Source organism: Agelaius tricolor, unplaced genomic scaffold (assembly GCF_023055355.1).
Source record: "Agelaius tricolor isolate 1412-34295 unplaced genomic scaffold, bAgeTri1.0.p SCAF_88, whole genome shotgun sequence".
Taxonomy (NCBI): domain Eukaryota; kingdom Metazoa; phylum Chordata; class Aves; order Passeriformes; family Icteridae; genus Agelaius; species Agelaius tricolor.
Genome location: NW_027269348.1, coordinates 604,376 through 621,100, shown reverse-complemented (window position 1 = coordinate 621,100; position 16,725 = coordinate 604,376). Strand labels below are relative to the sequence as shown.

General features: G+C 56.9%; 1 protein-coding gene across 1 annotated transcript in view; it reads left to right on the top strand.

Annotated features, from left to right (window-relative positions):
- The first annotated feature begins 29 nt into the window (after positions 1-29).
- The window catches only part of DNMT1 (DNA methyltransferase 1), a 30,943-nt gene continuing 14,247 nt past the window's right edge, over positions 30-16,725 (top strand). Inside the window, exons 1-22 of the mRNA XM_071418603.1 lie at positions 30-442; positions 3,612-3,654; positions 4,172-4,279; positions 5,797-6,034; positions 6,225-6,297; positions 6,394-6,484; positions 6,845-6,885; positions 7,003-7,054; positions 7,311-7,394; positions 7,541-7,650; positions 7,749-7,867; positions 7,974-8,066; positions 8,699-8,850; positions 10,329-10,516; positions 11,276-11,465; positions 12,310-12,407; positions 12,496-12,643; positions 13,242-13,357; positions 13,908-14,109; positions 14,198-14,331; positions 14,424-14,597; positions 15,861-16,082. Coding sequence (XP_071274704.1) covers positions 384-442; positions 3,612-3,654; positions 4,172-4,279; positions 5,797-6,034; positions 6,225-6,297; positions 6,394-6,484; positions 6,845-6,885; positions 7,003-7,054; positions 7,311-7,394; positions 7,541-7,650; positions 7,749-7,867; positions 7,974-8,066; positions 8,699-8,850; positions 10,329-10,516; positions 11,276-11,465; positions 12,310-12,407; positions 12,496-12,643; positions 13,242-13,357; positions 13,908-14,109; positions 14,198-14,331; positions 14,424-14,597; positions 15,861-16,082 — 2,735 coding nt within the window. The 5' untranslated portion in view covers positions 30-383. The remainder of the gene's footprint in view (positions 443-3,611; positions 3,655-4,171; positions 4,280-5,796; positions 6,035-6,224; positions 6,298-6,393; positions 6,485-6,844; positions 6,886-7,002; positions 7,055-7,310; positions 7,395-7,540; positions 7,651-7,748; positions 7,868-7,973; positions 8,067-8,698; positions 8,851-10,328; positions 10,517-11,275; positions 11,466-12,309; positions 12,408-12,495; positions 12,644-13,241; positions 13,358-13,907; positions 14,110-14,197; positions 14,332-14,423; positions 14,598-15,860; positions 16,083-16,725) is intronic.

The window sequence follows — 16,725 nt, the reverse complement described above, 5'->3', positions numbered from 1 at the left end:
CCATCTCCCCTCAGTGGTACCTCCCACTCCCCCCTCACCGCTCCGTTCCCCCTCTGAGGCCTCCCCGTTCCCCCCCCCTCCGCCGCTCCCGGTACCGCCCCGACTCCTCCGGTCTCCCCGGGTCTCCCCCGATCCCCTCCCGGTCCCTCCGGCCCGGCAGACACCGCCTGGCCCCGCGCTGTCCCCCCCCGCGGCGGCAGCATGGTGCGCGCCGGCTCCCCCCGCGCGGTGGTCGGCGCCGCCCCGCTCCCGCCGCTCGTTTCCGCGCGAAGCCGCTCCCGGTCCCGCCGAGCCGGGCCCCGAGCGCGGCCCCGAACCCGGCCCGGAACCGGGCCCCGAGCCCGCCCCGCGCCCCCCGCCCGGCCCCCGCCGAGCCGCTCCCGATGCCGGCCCGCGCCGCGCCGCTGCCGCCGGCCCCGCTGCCCGCCGAGCTGCGCCGACGGTGAGTCCCGGCCGGGAGACGGGAGCGAGACGGGAGTGGGGCCCCCCTCTCACAGAGCTCACAGCCCTTAGAGCCCCTCACAGCCCTTGGAGCCCCTCACAGCCCTTGGAGCCCCTCATGACCCTTCTCTGCCCCTCACAGACCTCAGAGCTCTCAGCGCCTTCAGAGCCCTTACAGCCTTCAGAGCCTCTCACAGACCTCACAACCCTTAGAGACCCTCAGCCTTCAGAGCCCCTCACAGCCTTCAAAGTCTCTTACAGGCTTCAGAGCCCCTCACAGCTCTCAGGGCCCCTCACAGCCTTCAGAGCCCTTCAGAGCGCTCACGGCTCTCAGAGCTTTCAGAGCCCCTCAGAGCCTTCAGAGCTCTGAGCCCCTCACAGACCTCACAACCCTTTAGAGCCCCTCAAAGCACCTCACAGCTTTCAAAGCCCTCAGAGCCCCTCACAGCCTTCAGAACTCCTCACATCCCTTACTGCGCTCACAGCTCTCAGAGCCCCTCACAGCCTTCAAAGCCCCTCACAGCCTTCAGAGCTCTGAGCCCCTCACAGACCTCACAACCCTTAGAGCCCCTCACAGCCTTCAGAGCTCTGAGCCCCTCACAGACCTCACAACCCTTAGAGCCCTTCACAGCCTTCAGAGCCTTCAGAGCTCTGAGCCCTTCTGAGCCCCTCACAGACCTCAGAGTCTCTCAGAGCCCCTCACAACACTCATAGCTCATCACAGCTCTCAGAGCCCCTCACAACCTTCAGAGCCTCTCAGAGCCTTCTAAGCCCCTCAGAGCCCCTCACAGCCTTTAGAGCTCTGAGGCCCTCACAGCTCTCAGAGCCTTCAGAGCTCAGAGCCCCTCACAGCTCTCAGAGCCCCTCACAGCCCTTGGAGCCCCTCATGACCCTTTGCAGTCCCTCACAGCTCTGAGCCCCTCAGAGCCCTCACAGCCTTCAGAGCTCTCAGAGCCCTTCAGAACTCCCCACAACCCTTGCTGCACTCACGGCTCCCAGAGCCCCTCAGCTCTCACAGCCCCTCATGACCCTTCAGAACCTCTCACAGCCCCTCATGACCCTTCACAGCCCCTCATGACCCTTCACAGCCCCTCACACGCAGACCCCACCCAGGGAGGGCTGAGGGCCCCCCCAGCCTTGGCAGTGTCACCCCCTCATGGCACTGACACCACCCTCAGCCCTGGCACTGACACCCCCCGGGATGGGCTGAGACCCCCGGGATGGGCTGAGGGCCACCAGCCCTGGCACTGACACCCCCTCATGGCACTGACACCCCATAATGGCAGTGACACCCCCTCATGGCACTGACACCCCCCAATGGCACTGACACCCCATAATGGCAGTGACACCCCCCCATGGCACTGACACCCCCTCATGGCACTGACACCCCCTCATGGCACTGACACCCCCCCAATGGCACTGACACCCCCCAATGGCACTGACACCCCCCAATGGCACTGACACCCCCTCATGGCACTGACACCCCCCCAATGGCACTGACACCCCCCCAATGGCACTGACACCCCCCAATGGCACTGACACTCCCTCATGTCACTGACACCCCCCAATGGCACTGACACCCCATAATGGCAGTGACACCCCCCAATGGCACTGACACCCCCCAATGTCACTGACACCCCCTCATGTCACTGACACCCCCCCAATGGCACTGACAGCCCCCCCAAAAACAGTGACCCCCCCCCAATACCACCCTGACCCCCCAGGACTGGGCTGTCAGCATCACCTTGCATTGACAGACCCCCCAAAATTACCCTGATGCCCCCAAAATTACCCTGATCCCCCTCAACCCCCCCCCCAAAATTACCCTGATACTCCTGGACCCCCCAAAATTAGCCTGACCCCCCTCCAACCCCCCAAAATTACCCTGATGCCCCTAAAATTACCCTGAACCCCCAAAATTACCCTGATCCCCCCAAAAGTGCCCTGCCCCCCTCTGCAGTGACCCCCCCCATATTTTGGGGACCCCCCCCCCTCTCCAGTCCCGGACCCCCCAAATCCCCCCTGCCCCAGTTTTGGGGTGCCCACGTGGCCCCGGCTTTGTCCCCACCCCGTGTCCCCTGTTCAGGGATTTTTGGGGTGGGGGTGTGGCACATTTTGGGGTGATCCCGGTGGGAATTGTCACTGTGTCCCCCCAAAACCCCTCCTGTGCCCCCCAGGCCGGGCAGGAAGGGAGGGGGCCCCAAACCCCTCCCCCGCTTCCGGCGCGGTGCCCGCGCTGTCCCCAAGGTCCCCGTGGCTGTCCCCAAACCCGGGGGACCCCCAAAATCCCCCCCAAAAAAACCCCAGATCCTGCAGGAAAAGGGAAATGGGAAGTGGGGGTGGCACTGGAGAGGTGCTGGGACATGGGGACAGGGTGGTGGCCTGGGGACAGGAGCCACCCCAGAGGGGACAGGAGCCATCCTGGGGGGACAGGAACCATCCCAGAGGGGACAGGAGCCATCCTGGGGGGACAGGAGCCATCCTGGGGGGACAGGAGCCACCCCAGAGGGGACAGGAGCCACCCCAGAGGGGACAGGAGCCATCCCAGAGGGGACAGGAGCCACCCCAGAGGGGACAGGGGCCACCCCAGAGGGGACAGGAGCCATCCCAGAGGGGACAGGAGCCACCCCAGAGGGGACAGGGGCCACCCCAGAGGGGACAGGAGCCATCCTGGGGGGGACAGGAGCCATCCCAGAGGGGACAGGGGCCACCCCAGAGGGTCCCATCCCAAACCCCTGTGGATGGGACATTCCCAGGGAATGGTTGTGGCACCTGAGGGGTCCTGACCTGGCTCGTGTCCCCTGTCCTGACCCCAATCCTGGGGGTCCTGATCCCATTCCAGAGTTTCTGTCCCCAATCCTGGGGTTCTGACCCCAATCTGGGTTTTCTGACCCCAATCCTGGGGTTCTGACCCCAATCCCAGGGTCCTGACCCCAATCCCGGGGTTCTGACCCCAATTCTGATGGTCCTGACCCCAATCTGGGGGTTCTGACCATAATCTGGGGGTCCTGACTCCAATTCTGGGGTTCTGACCCCAATCCTGGGGGTTCTGATCCCAATCCTGGGGTTCTGACCCCAATCCCGGGGTTCTGACCCCAATCCTGATGATTGCATTGTCCCTTTGTCCCTTTGTCCCTTTGTCCCCTCCCTCGGTGTCCCCCCCCCCCCAGGCTGCAGGACTTGGAGCGGGATGAGGAGAACCTGGGAGAGAAGGTGAGTCCTGAATGTCCCCAGTGTCACCTGAATGTCCCCAGTGTCACCTGGGCTGTCCTGAATGTCCCCAGTGTCACCTGGGCAGTCCTGAATGTCCCCAATGTCACCTGCCAGTCCTGGAGTGTCCCCAGTGTCACTTGGGCAGTCCTGGAGTGTCCCCAGTGTCACCTGCCTGTCCTGAATGTCCCCAGTGTCACCTGGGCAGTCCTGAATGTCCCCAGTGTCACCTGGGCTGTCCTGAATGTCCCCAATGTCACCTGTCTGTCCTGAATGTCCCCAATGTCACCTGGGCTGTCCTGAATGTCCCCAGTGTCCTTGCCATGTCCCCTTGGTGTCCCCGATGTCCCCAGGAGAGCGTCCAGGAGAAGCTGAGCCTCATCCACGGCTTCCTGTCCCTGATGTCCCCACCGTGTCCCCTCCATCCCCAGTGTCCCCTCAATGTCCCCAGTGTCCCCTCAGTGTCCCCAAGGTCCCCTCAGTGTCCCCAAGGTCCCCTCGGTGTCCCCAATGTCCCCAGGAGAGCGTCCAGGAGAAGCTGAGCCTCATCCACGGCTTCCTGCAGGCCGAGGTGCAGCTGCAGCTCAGCGAGCTCGAGGCCAAACTGCGCCGGGAGGAGCTGAGCGAGGTGAGAGCCGAACATGGGACCGGGGTGAAACACCTGGGGAAGGCTAAAAACACTGGGATTTGGGGTGAAACACCTGGGGAAGGCTAAAAACACCGGGATTTGGGGTGAAACACCTGGGGAAGGCTAAAAAACACTGGGATTTGGGGTGAAACACCTGGGAAAGGCTAAAAAACACCGGGATTTGGGGTGAAACACCTGGGAAAGGCTAAAAAACACCGGGATTTGGGGTGAAACACTGGGATTTGGGGTGAAACACCTGGGAAAGGCTAAAAACAACCGGGATTTGGGGTGAAACACCTGGGAAATCCTAAAAAACACCGGGATTTGGGGTGAAACACCGGGATTTGGGGTAAAACACCTGGGAAATCCTAAAAAACACCGGGATTTGGGGTGAAACACCTGGGAAAGGCTAAAAACCACCGGGATTTGGGGTGAAACACCTGGAATTTGGGGTGAAACACCTGGGAAAGGCTAAAAACAACTGGGATTTGGGGTGAAACACCTGGGAAATCCTAAAAAACACCGGGATTTGGGGTGAAACTCTGGGATTTGGGGTGAAACACCTGGAATTTGGGGTGAAACACCTGGGAAAGGCTAAAAACACCGGGATTTGGGGTGAAACACCAGGATTTGGGGTAAAACACCTGGAAACGCCCAAAAAACACTGGGATTTGGGGTAAAACCCCAGGAAACCAGGAAAACCCTGGGACTCCACTCTGCCCCTGCTTTCCCTGTGGGATTTGGGATCACGAATCCCTATGGGGTTTGGGATCACACCCTGGGATTTGGGATCGTGAATCCCTGTGGGATTTGGGATCACATCCCGGGATTCATGCTCAGCCTCCCTTTCCCAAGGGGGTTTGGGATCATGAATCCCCTATGGGGTTTGGGATCACACCCTGGGATTTGGGATCATGAATCCTCTATGGGGTTTGGGATCATGAATCCCTATGGGATTTGGGATCAAGCCCCAGGATTTGGGATCATGAATCCCCTACGGGGTTTGGGATCACACTCTGGGATTTGGGATCATGAATCCCCTATGGGGTTTGGGATCATGAATCCCTGTGGGATTTGGGATCAAGCCCCAGGATTTGGGATCATGAATCCCCTATGGGGTTTGGGATCACACCCTGGGATTTGGGATCACACTCTGGGATTTGGGATCATGAATCCCCTATGGGGTTTGGGATCACACCCTGGGATTTGGGATCATGAATCCCCTATGGGGTTTGGGATCACACCCTGGGATTTGGGATCACACCCTGGGGTTTGGGATCATGAATCCCTGTGGGATTTGGGTGCTCCCGTCCCCAGGAGCGTTATCTGGCCAAGGTGAAGGCACTGCTGCGCCAGGAGCTCTCTCTGAGCCCCCAATGGCTCCGCTCCCAATTCCCCTATGGGGTTTGGGATCATGAATCCCCTATGGGGTTTGGGATCACACCCTGGGGTTTGGGATCATGAATCCCTGTGGGATTTGGGATCAAGCCCCAGGATTTGGGTGCTCCCGTCCCCAGGAGCGTTACCTGGCCAAGGTGAAGGCGCTGCTGCACCAGGAGCTCTCGGCCCCCAACGGCTCCGGGGGCCCCAGTGCCAACGGCTGCCCCGGGAACGGCGCCTTCGGCAGCGATGAGGATGAGGATGGGGCCATGGAGCTCGAGGAGGGGGTGGCGGCGTCCTCGTCCCCGTCCTGCTCCGGCCCCGCCGCCAGGGCACGGAAATCCCGCAGGAGCCGCTCCAACGGGGACGCCAAAAGTGAGGATTTGGGGTTTCGGGGTTTTTTTGGGGTGTAAATGGGGAATTCTGGGGGGATCTGGAGGGTTTGGGGTGGGGCAGGTCCCATTGGGATGGGGGGGGGTCTCCTCAGGAAGGGTTTTGGGGTCTCCTGGCCTTGGGGTGTGGCAATTCCCGTTGGGATCTGGGATCCTCCGTGCTTTTCCCGCAGAGTCCCCGGCCAGCGCCCGCGTCACCCGCAGCTCCGGCCGGCAGCCGTCCATCCTCAGCCTCCTGTCCAAAGGGTCAGTGGGAAGGGTCACCCTCCTCTTCCTCATCCCACCATCCCAAACCCTTCCCATTCCCCCAAAAAAAATCCCATCCTGGGTTCGATCCCGCAGACCCAACAAGAGGAAATCAGAGGAGGCCAACGGGGAGGTGAAGCCGGAGCTGATGAACGTGGAGAAGGAGGAGGAGGAGCTGGAGGAGAAGGTTGGTGGTGACACCCTGGGCCTTTTCCAGGTCGTTTTTGGGGTGATTTCCCAGGATTTTGGTTGGTGGTGACACCCTGGACCTTTTCCAGGTCGTTTTTGGGGTGATTTCCCAGGATTTTGGTCAGTGGTGACACCCTGGACCTTTTCCAGGTCATTTTTGGGGTGATTTCCCAGGATTTTGGTCAGTGGTGACATCCTGGACCTTTTCCAGGTCATTTTTGGGGTGATTTCCCAGGATTTTGTCAGTGGTGACATCCTGGACCTTTTCCAGGTCGTTTTTGGGGTGATTTCCCAGGATTTTTGGCCACGTTTTCCTTCTCATTTTCCCTTTTTTTTTTTTTTTTGCCTTTTTCTCCAGGATCAAGATGAGAAAAGGATGAAAATGGAAACCAAAGATGGGTGAGGAAAAGGGGGGGAACATTCCCAGAGCCGTGTCCCACTGACGGTGACAACGACAGCGACAACGACGACGTCGCTGCTCCATCCTCATCCCAGAATTTCATTTTCCCCTCCCAGGTCGGAAATCAAAGATGAAATCCCTCAGGTTAAAATCACTGCTCCTGCTAAAGTAAGTCCCTCCTCATTCCAGCTTTTTTTTGGGATCTCTAAATCCCTTAAAACTCCTGAATTTTAGGGTTTTTTGGGATGAGTTGATTATTCCAAAGCATGGATTACCCTATGGGGAACACAAACCCATTGCCAGCTTCCCAAAACCAAACAGCTGGGCCTGGTTCTGATGGGGGAAACCCCAAATTTTCCCAAAATCCTGGAGAAATCCGGGAATAACTTTGGGAAAAGCTGATTCTCCCTCCCCTCTCCTGCAGACCACGCCCCCAAAATGCCTCGACTGCCGGCAGTACCTGGACGACCCCGACCTCAAATTCTTCCAAGGGGACCCCGACGACGCCGTAAGGGATCCAAACCCTCCTTCCTTGAGCTCAGGAAAATCAGGAACATCCCTAAATCAGGAACATCCCTAAATCAGGAACATCCCTAAATCCCTTTTTTTTGTTGATTTTTGGTTTTTTTGGTTTTTTCCCTGCCCCAAACCCAGCTGGAGGAGCCGGAGATGCTGACGGACGAGCGCTTGTCCATCTTCGACGCCAACGAGGACGGCTTCGAGAGCTACGAGGACCTTCCCCAGCACAAAGTCACCTCCTTCAGGTGAGACCCCGGGGGCCGGGATCCCCTCTGGAATCCCCTCTGGAATCCCCTCTGGACCCTAACCCTAACCCTAACCCTAACCCTGTCCCCCCCGGCAGCGTTTACGACAAGAGGGGGCACCTGTGTCCCTTCGACACCGGCCTCATCGAGAGGAACATCGAGCTCTACTTCAGCGGCGTCGTCAAACCCATCTACGACGACAACCCCTGCATGGACGGTGAGGGCCCGCCCGCGGTTTTGGGGCATTTTTGGGATTTCCCATTCCAGGTGGGAACGGTCCAGATTTTTGGGGTTTTTTTGGGGTTTTTTTTTTGGCTTGGCAGGTGGGGTGAGAGCCAAGAAGTTGGGGCCCATCAACGCCTGGTGGATCACGGGCTTCGACGGCGGGGAGAAGGCGCTGATCGGCTTCAGCACAGGTGAGGAGGGGATTTTGGGGGAGTTTGGGGGAATTTGGGGCTTTTTGGGGTTGGTTTTGGGTTATTTTGGGTTTTTTTTGAGGGGAGGGATTCAGGGTTTTTGCCCTTTCTCCTCCTTTTTCTCCCTTCTTTCTTCTCCCTTTCTCCTCCTTTTCTCCCTTTTTTTCCATTTTCTCTCCTCCCTTTTTCCCATTTTCTCTTTTTCTCCCTTTACTTCTTCCTTCTCCTTTTGTTCCTGTTTTTTCTTGTTTTATTTTGTTTTGTTCTCTTTTTCTTTCTTTTTCTCTTTTTTCCCCTCTCTTTTTTCCATTTTTTCTCTGTCTTTTTTTCTCTTTTCTTCTCCTTCCTTCTTTCTCTTCTCTTTTCTCCTTTTTCCTGCTCTTTTCCCCTTTATTTTCTTTCTCTTTTCCTTCCTCTTTCTTTCCTCCTTTTTCTCCATTTTCCTGCTTTTTTCCCCTTATTTTCTTTCCTCCTCTTTTCCTCTTTTCCCCGTTATTTCTTCTCTCTTTCCTCTTTTCTTTCCCCTTCCTCTTTTTCCTCCTCTTCCCCTCTTTTTCCCCATTCCTTTCCTCCCCTCCACCCAAACCCCCCATTTTTCCCCAAATTCCCCCAATTTTGGGGTTTTTTTCCAGCTTTTGCCGACTACATCCTGATGGAGCCGAGCGAGGAGTACGCGCCCACCTTCGCGCTGATGCAGGAGAAGATCTACATGAGCAAGATCGTGGTGGAGTTCCTGCAGAACAACCGCCACGTCAGCTACGAGGACCTGCTCAACAAGATCGAGGTGACGGCGCCACCGCAGAGACCGTCCCGACCCTTCCCAACCATCTCCAAACATTCCCAACCATCCCAAACCATCTCCAAACATTCCCAACTCTTCCCAACCATCCCAAACCATCCCCAACCCTTCCCAACCATCCCAAACCATCCCCAACCCTTCCCAACCATCCCAAACCATCCCCGACCCTTCTAAACCGTCCCGACCCTTCCCAACCACCTCAACTCTTCTAAACCATCCCAAACCATCCCCAACTCTTCCCAACCATCTCGACTCTTCTAAACCATCCCAAACCACCTCCAACCATCCCCAACCCTTCTAAACCATCCCCAGCCCTTCCCAACCATCCCCAACCCTTCCCAACCATCCCAAACTCTTCCAAACCATCCCAAACCATCCCCAGCCCTTCCCAACCATCCCCAACCCTTCCCAACCATCTCCAAACATTCCCAACCATCCCCAGCCCTTCTAAATCATCCCAAACTCTTCCCAAACCATCTCCAACCATCCCCAGCCCTTCCCAACCATCCCCAGTCCTTCCCAACCATCCCCAACTCTTCTAAACCATCCCAAACCCTTCCAAACCATTCCCAACCATCCCAAACCATTCCCAGCCCTTCCCAACCATCCCCAACTCTTCTAAACCATCTCCAACTCTTCCCAACCACTCCCAACCATCCCCAACCATCTCCAACCCTTCCCAACCATCCCCAGCCCTTCCCAACCATCCCAAACCATCCCCAACACTTTCCAACCATCCCAAACTCTTCCCAGCCATCCCAAACCATCTCCAACCATCCCCAGCCCTTCTAAACCATCTCCAACTCTTCCCAGCCATTCCCAACCATCCCAAACCATCTCTCAACCATCCCCAACCCTTCCCAATTCTTCTAAACCATCCCAAACCATCCCAAACCATCTCCAACCATCTCCAACCCTTCTAAACCATCTCCAACCCTTCTAAACCATCTCCAACCCTTCCCAACCATCCCCAACCATCTCCAACCCTTCCCAACCCTTCCAAAACATCTCCAACCCTTCCCAGCCCTTCCAAACCATCTCCAACCATCCCCAACTCTTCCCAACCATCTCTAACTCTTCTAAACCATCCCAAACCATCTCCAGCCCTTTCCAACCATCTCCAAACATTCCCTACCATCTCAACCCTTCCCAACCTTGGTGACCTTTGGAATGGGCAATCTGGGGAGGGGTCAGAGACCATCCCCAACCCTTCCCAACCATCCCAAATCATCTCCAACCATCTCAACCCTTCCCAACCTTGGTGACCTTTGGAATGGGCAATCTGGGGAGGGGTCAGAGACCATCCCCAACCCTTCCCAACCATCCCAAATCATCTCCAACCATCTCAACCCTTCCCAACCTTGGTGACCTTTGGAATGGGCGATCTGGGGAGGGGTCAGAGACCATCCCCAACCCTTCCCAACCCTTCCCAACCATCTCCAACCCTTCCCAACCTCCCCCAGACCACGGTGCCGCCGGCGGGGCTCAACTTCAACCGTTTCACGGAGGACTCGCTGCTGCGCCACGCCCAGTTCGTGGTGGAGCAGGTGGAGAGCTACGACGAGGCCGGCGACAGCGACGAGCCCCCGGTGCTCATCACGCCCTGCATGAGGGACCTCATCAAGCTGGCCGGGGTCACCCTGGGCAAGAGGTGAGGTCTGGGGGCAAAAAACCCAAAATCGGGAAAATCCGACCAGAATCTGGGAAGTGGGACCTCGAAAGTAAGAGAATTTGCCCAAAACTGGTGAGGATTTGGGTTCAGTAGTGAGAGAGAAGTGCTGGGAATCAGAGCAGAAACCCTCCCAAAATTGGGACAGTTCTCCCAAAATTGGGAAGATCCCCCCAAGAATCACAAAAACCCTCCCAAAATTGGGACAATTCTCCGAAAATTGGGAAGATCCCCCCAAGATCACAAAAACCCTCTCAAAATTGGGACAGTTCTCCCAAAATTGGGAAGATCCCCCCAAGATCACAAAAACCCTCTCAAAATTGGGAAGGTCCTCCCAAAACTGGGACAATTCTCCCAAAATTGGGAAGATCCACCCAAGAAAACAAAACCCTGTCAAAACTGGGACAATTCTCCCAAAATTGGGAAGGTCCTCCCAAAACTGGGACAATTCTCCCAAAATTGGGAAGATCCTCCCAAGATCACAAAAACCCTCCCTATAGGGAAAACCCTCCCAAAATTGGGAAGATCCTCCCAAAATTGGGAAGATCCTCCCAAAATTGGGAAGATCCTCCTAAAACTGGGCAAACCCAAACCTGGTGCTGCTCCAGAGGGAGAAGGACTTTGGGTTGGGTCCCCAAAATCCATCCACACCTTTTGGGGACCTCACCCGGCACCTGTGGGGGTCCCTGGGGTGGTGTCCCCGCCCCTGGGCGTGGCCTGAGCGCTGTCCCCGTGCCGCAGGCGAGCCGTGCGGCGCCAGGCCATCCGCCACCCCACGCGCATCGACAAGGACAAGGGTCCCACCAAGGCCACCACCACCAAGCTGGTGTACCTCATCTTCGACACCTTCTTCTCGGAGCAGATCGAGAAGGACGAGCGCGAGGAGGACAAGGAGAACGCCACCAAGCGCCGGCGCTGCGGCGTCTGCGAGGTGACCGCGGGTCACCGGCGGGGATGGGTTTGGGTGGTTGGTGTTGAAAGGTCTTCCAGCCCTTGGTCAACGTCATGGGTTGGATTGGGTTGGTTGGTTTTGAAGGACTCCCAGTGTTGGTCAGCATCAGCGTCATGGGTTGGGTTGGTTGGTCTTGAAGGTCTCTTCCAGTCTTGGTCAATATCAACGTCATGGGTTCGGTTGGTTGGTCTTGAAGGTCTCCTCCAGTCTTGGTCAATGACAGCATCATGGGTTGGGTTGGTTGGTCTTGAAGGTCTCTTCCAGTCTCGGTCTACATCACCTCCCTGGGTTGGGTTGGCTGATCTGGGAGAGTCTTCCAAACTTGGTCAAAGTTATTATCATGGGTTGGGTTGGGTTGGGTTGATCTTGGAGGGCTTTTTCAGCCTTGGTCAACGCCGGTGTCATGGCTTGGGTTGGGTTGGTTGGTCTTGAAGGACTCCCAGTGCTGGTCAATGTCACCTCCCTGGGTTGGGTTGGCTGATCTGGGAGAGTCTTCCAATCTTGGTCAATGCTATTGTCATGGGTTGGGTTGGGTCGATCTCCGAGAGCTTTTCCAGCCTTGGTCAACACCAATGTCATGGCTTGGGTTGGGTTGGGTTCGGTTGGTTGGTCGTGAAGGTCTCTTCCAGTCTTGGTCACAGTTATTACCATAGGCTGGGTTGATCTTGGAGAGCTTTTCCAGCCTTGGTCACTGTCAGTGTCACGGGTTGGCTGCTTGGTTTTGGAGGATCTTCCAACCTTGGCCAACATCAACATCACGAGTTGGTTGAGTTGATCGTGGAGGGGCATTCCCGGTGTCACCGGTGTCCCCGTCCCGTGCCAGGTGTGCCAGCAGCCCGAGTGTGGCAAGTGCAAGGCGTGCCAGAACATGGTCAAGTTCGGTGGCAGTGGCCGCAGCAAGCAGGCGTGTCTGCAGAGGAGGTGGGTGGCCCTGTCCCCGATGTCCCCAATGTCCCCAGTGTCCCCATCTCTGGTGACACCCCCGGTGACGCCCCCGGTGACGTCGCAGGTGTCCCAACCTGGCGGTGCGGGAGGCGGATGAGGATGAGGAGGTCGATGACAACATCCCCGAGATGCCCTCGCCCAAGAAGATGCTCCAGGGCCGCAAGAAGAAGCAGAACAAGAGCCGGATCTCCTGGGTGGGGGAGCCCATCAAGGTGAGGCACCTGGGCAGGTGAGGGGGCCTGGAAAGGTGAGGGGACACGTCCAGGTGAGGGGACACGTGCAGGTGAGGGGACACGTCCAGGTGAGGGGACACATCCAGGTGAGGGGATCTGGCAAGGTGGGAGAACCCATCCAGGTGAGGAGAACCCATCCAGGTGAGGTTAGAGTTGGATCTCATGGATGGGGGAACCCATCCAGGTGAGGGGAACCCATCCAGGTGAGGGAACCCATCCAGGTGAGGCCAGAGTTGGATCTTGTGGATGGAGAACCCATCCAGGTGAGGAGAACCCATCCAGGTGAGGAGAACCCATCCAGGTGAGGAGAACCCATCCAGGTGAGGGGAACCCATCCAGGTGAGGCCAGAGTTGGATCTTAGGGGTGAATGAACCCATCCAGGTGAGGCCAGAGTTGGATCTCATGGATGGGGGAACCCATCCGGGTGAGGGAACCCATCCAGGTGAGGGGAACCCATCCAGGTGAGGGGAACCCATCCAGGTGAGGCCAGAGTTGGATCTCATGGATGGGGGAACCCATCCAGGTGAGGACCTCATCCAGGTGAGGCCGTACCTGTAACGCCCCCGTGCCCCGCAGAGCGACGGCAAGAAGGATTTTTACCAACGCGTCTGCATCGACTCCGAGACGCTGGAGGTGGGAGACTGCGTCTCCGTGAGCCCCGACGACCCCACCAAGCCCCTCTACCTGGCCAGGTGGGTTCTCCATGTGCACACAGGGGTGGGGACATGGGGACATCCTCACCGAGCCCCTCTACCTGGCCAGGTGGGTTCTTCATGTGCACACAGGAGTGGGGATATGGGGACATCCCCACCGAGCCCCTCTACCTGCCCAGGTGGGTTCTCCATGTGCACACAGGGGTGGGGACACAGGGACATCCCCACCGAGCCCCTCTACCTGCCCAGGTGGGTTCTCATTGTTCTCACAGGGGTGGGGACATGGGGACATCCCTACCAAGCCCCTCTACCTGCCCAGGTGGGTTCTTCATGTGCACACAGGGGTGGGGACACGGGGACATCCCCACCGAGCCCCTCTACCTGGCCAGGTGGGTTCTTCATCTTCCTATGAGTTGGGGACATGGGGATGTCCCTGATGATCCCACCTGCCCAGGTGGGTTCTCCATTCTCCCATGGCTTGGGGACATGGGGATGTCCCTGATGATCCCACCTGCCCAGGTGGGCTCTCCATTCTCCCATGGGGCTGGGGACATGGGGACATCCCCTCTCACACCGCGCCACCCCTCAGGGTGACGGCCATGTGGGAGGACAGCAGTGGCCAGATGTTCCACGCCCACTGGTTCTGCCCGGGCTCGGACACCGTCCTGGGGGCCACCTCGGACCCTCTGGAGCTGTTCCTGGTGGACGAGTGCGAGGACATGCAGCTCTCCTACATCCACGGCAAGGTCAACGTCATCTACAAGGCGCCCTCGGACAACTGGGCCATGGAGGTGGGGACACGGAGGTGGGGACAGCTGGGCCCGCCCGCGCCGGTCAGCGCCGCCCAGCCCGGCCACGCCGCTGCTCTCTGTCCTCCAGGGCGGGCTGGACACGGAGATCAAGATGGTGGAGGACGATGGGAGGACCTACTTCTACCAGATGTGGTACGACCAGGAGTACGCGCGCTTCGAGAGCCCGCCCAGCACGCAGCCCACCGAGGACAACAAGTACAAGTCAGTTTTTGGGTGGAAAACTCCAAGTTTTGGCTTCTTCCCGCCTCAAAAATGGGATTTTTTTTGGGGAGAACCTGGTGGTGTCCCGGCAGGTTCTGCATGAGCTGCGCACGCCTGGACGAGGTGAGGCACAAGGAGATCCCCAAGGTGGCCGAGCCGCTGGAGGAGGCCGACGGGAAGATGTTCTACGCCGTGGCCACCAAGAACGGCGTCCAGTACCGGGTTGGGGACGGCGTCTACCTGCTGCCAGATGCCTTCTCCTTCAGGTGGGTTTAGAGGATCTCACCTTTGGGGCGAGATTTTGGGATTTTGGGGTTTTCCCCCACCTGGGAATGGCAGGTCTGGTGTCCTGAATTTCCAGAAGTTCGGCATCAAAGTTACCCCAGTTTTGGTTTTCTGGTGTTTCATGGAGAGGTGGCTCTGGTGGGATGATCCTGGAGCTGTGTTTTTGAGGGGTGAATTGGAATTTGGGAATTGCAGGATCGGAGATTTGAAGTTGGGAGATCCCTCTAAGACCCTGAGTTCCAAATTTTGACCCAGTTTTGGGGGGGATAAATTGGAATTGTGGAGTTAAGGCTCTAAAACCTCCCCAAGATCTCTCAATTCCAAATTTTCACCAACTTTTGACAAAAATTTTGGGGTCAAGGCTGGAAAACCCCTCCAAGAACCTTCAATTCCAGCTCTCCATTCAACTTTTGATGGACAAACCCCTCCAAGACCCCCAAATTCCAGCTCTCCACCCACTTCTGGTGGACAAACCCAACTCAAGTCCATAAAACCCCTCCAAGACCCCCAAATTCCAACTTTTGATGGACAAACCCAACTCAAGTCCATAAAACCCCTCCAAGACCCCCAAATTCCAACTCTCCACCCAACTTTTGGTGGGTAAACCCAACTCAAGTCTATAAAACCCCTCCAAGAACCTTCAATTCCAACTCTCCACCCAACTTTTGACGGACAAACCCAACTCAAGTCCATAAAACCCCTCCAAGTCCCCCAAATTCCAGCTCTCCATCCAACTTTTGATGGACAAACCCCTCCAAGACCCCCAAATTCCAGCTCTCCACCCAACTTTTGGTGCACAAACCCAACTCAAGTCTATAAAACCCCCCCAAGAACCTTCAATTCCAACTCTCCACCCAACTTTTGGTGCACAAACCCAACTCAAGTCCATAAAACCCCTCCAAGATCCCCAAATTCCAACTCTCCACCCACTTCTGGTGCACAAACCCAACTCAAGTCCATAAAACCCCTCCAAGACCCCCAAATTCCAACTTTTGATGGACAAACCCAACTCAAGTCCATAAAACCCCTCCAAGACCCCCAAATTCCAGCTCTCCACCCACTTCTGGTGGACAAACCCAACTCAAGTCTATAAAACCCCTCCAAGGCCCCCAAATTCCAACTTTTGATGGACTAAACCCAACTCAAGTCCATAAAACCCCTCCAAGACCCCCCCTAACTCCACCCTCCACCGCCCCCACCTCCCCGTGCCGACGTTTTGGGGCCGTTTCTCCCGATTTCGCCAGCGTGAAGCCGGCCAGCCCGGCCAAGAGGCCCAAGAAGGAGGCGGTGGACGAGGAGCTGCACCCCGAGCACTACCGCAAGTACTCGGAGTACATCAAGGGCAGCAACCTGGACGCGCCCGACCCGTTCCGCGTGGGCCGCATCAAGAGCATCTTCTGCAGCCTCCGCGGCAACGGCAAACCCAACGAGGCCGACATCAAGCTCTGCATCTACAAGTTCTACAGGTGCCGAATCCGGGCGCTTTTGGGGCGTTTTGGGGAGGTTTGGAGTCGGCGGTGGAAGTCGATTTTGGTGGCTTGAAGTTTTGGCGGTTCTTGGTTGAACTTCGTGATTTGGACGGTCCTTGCTGGACCTTCCCAGTTGGAGGAGCTGTCCCAAAACTGGGAGGGTTGTCCCAGACTTGGTGAGGCTGGTTGGCCTCAAAATTGGGAATTTTGTCCCCAAATCCCTGAGGGTTTTTCCCAAAGTTGGGAAGGTGGTCCCAGAATTGATGAGGATTTGGGGTCGGTGGCACGAGCGGTGCTGGGAGTTGGGGTAGAAATCCACGGACTTGGGTGATCCTGGTGGGACATCTTTGGATGTCTTGAGGTGTCTTTGGACTTCTTCAGATTTTTTGGGGTATTTTTGGATATTTTGGGACATTTTTGGCTGTCCTGGGAGGTCTTGAGATGTCTTTAGAGTTCTCTTGGTGTCTTTGGATTTTTTTGTGTATCTTTGGATATTTTGGAGCATTTCTGGATGTCCTGGAGCATCTTGAGACATCTTTGGATGTCTTGAGATGTCTTTGGACTTCCTTGGATGTCTTCGAATATTTTTTGTGTAACTTTGGACATTTTGGAGCATTTTTTGATGTCCTGGAACATCTTG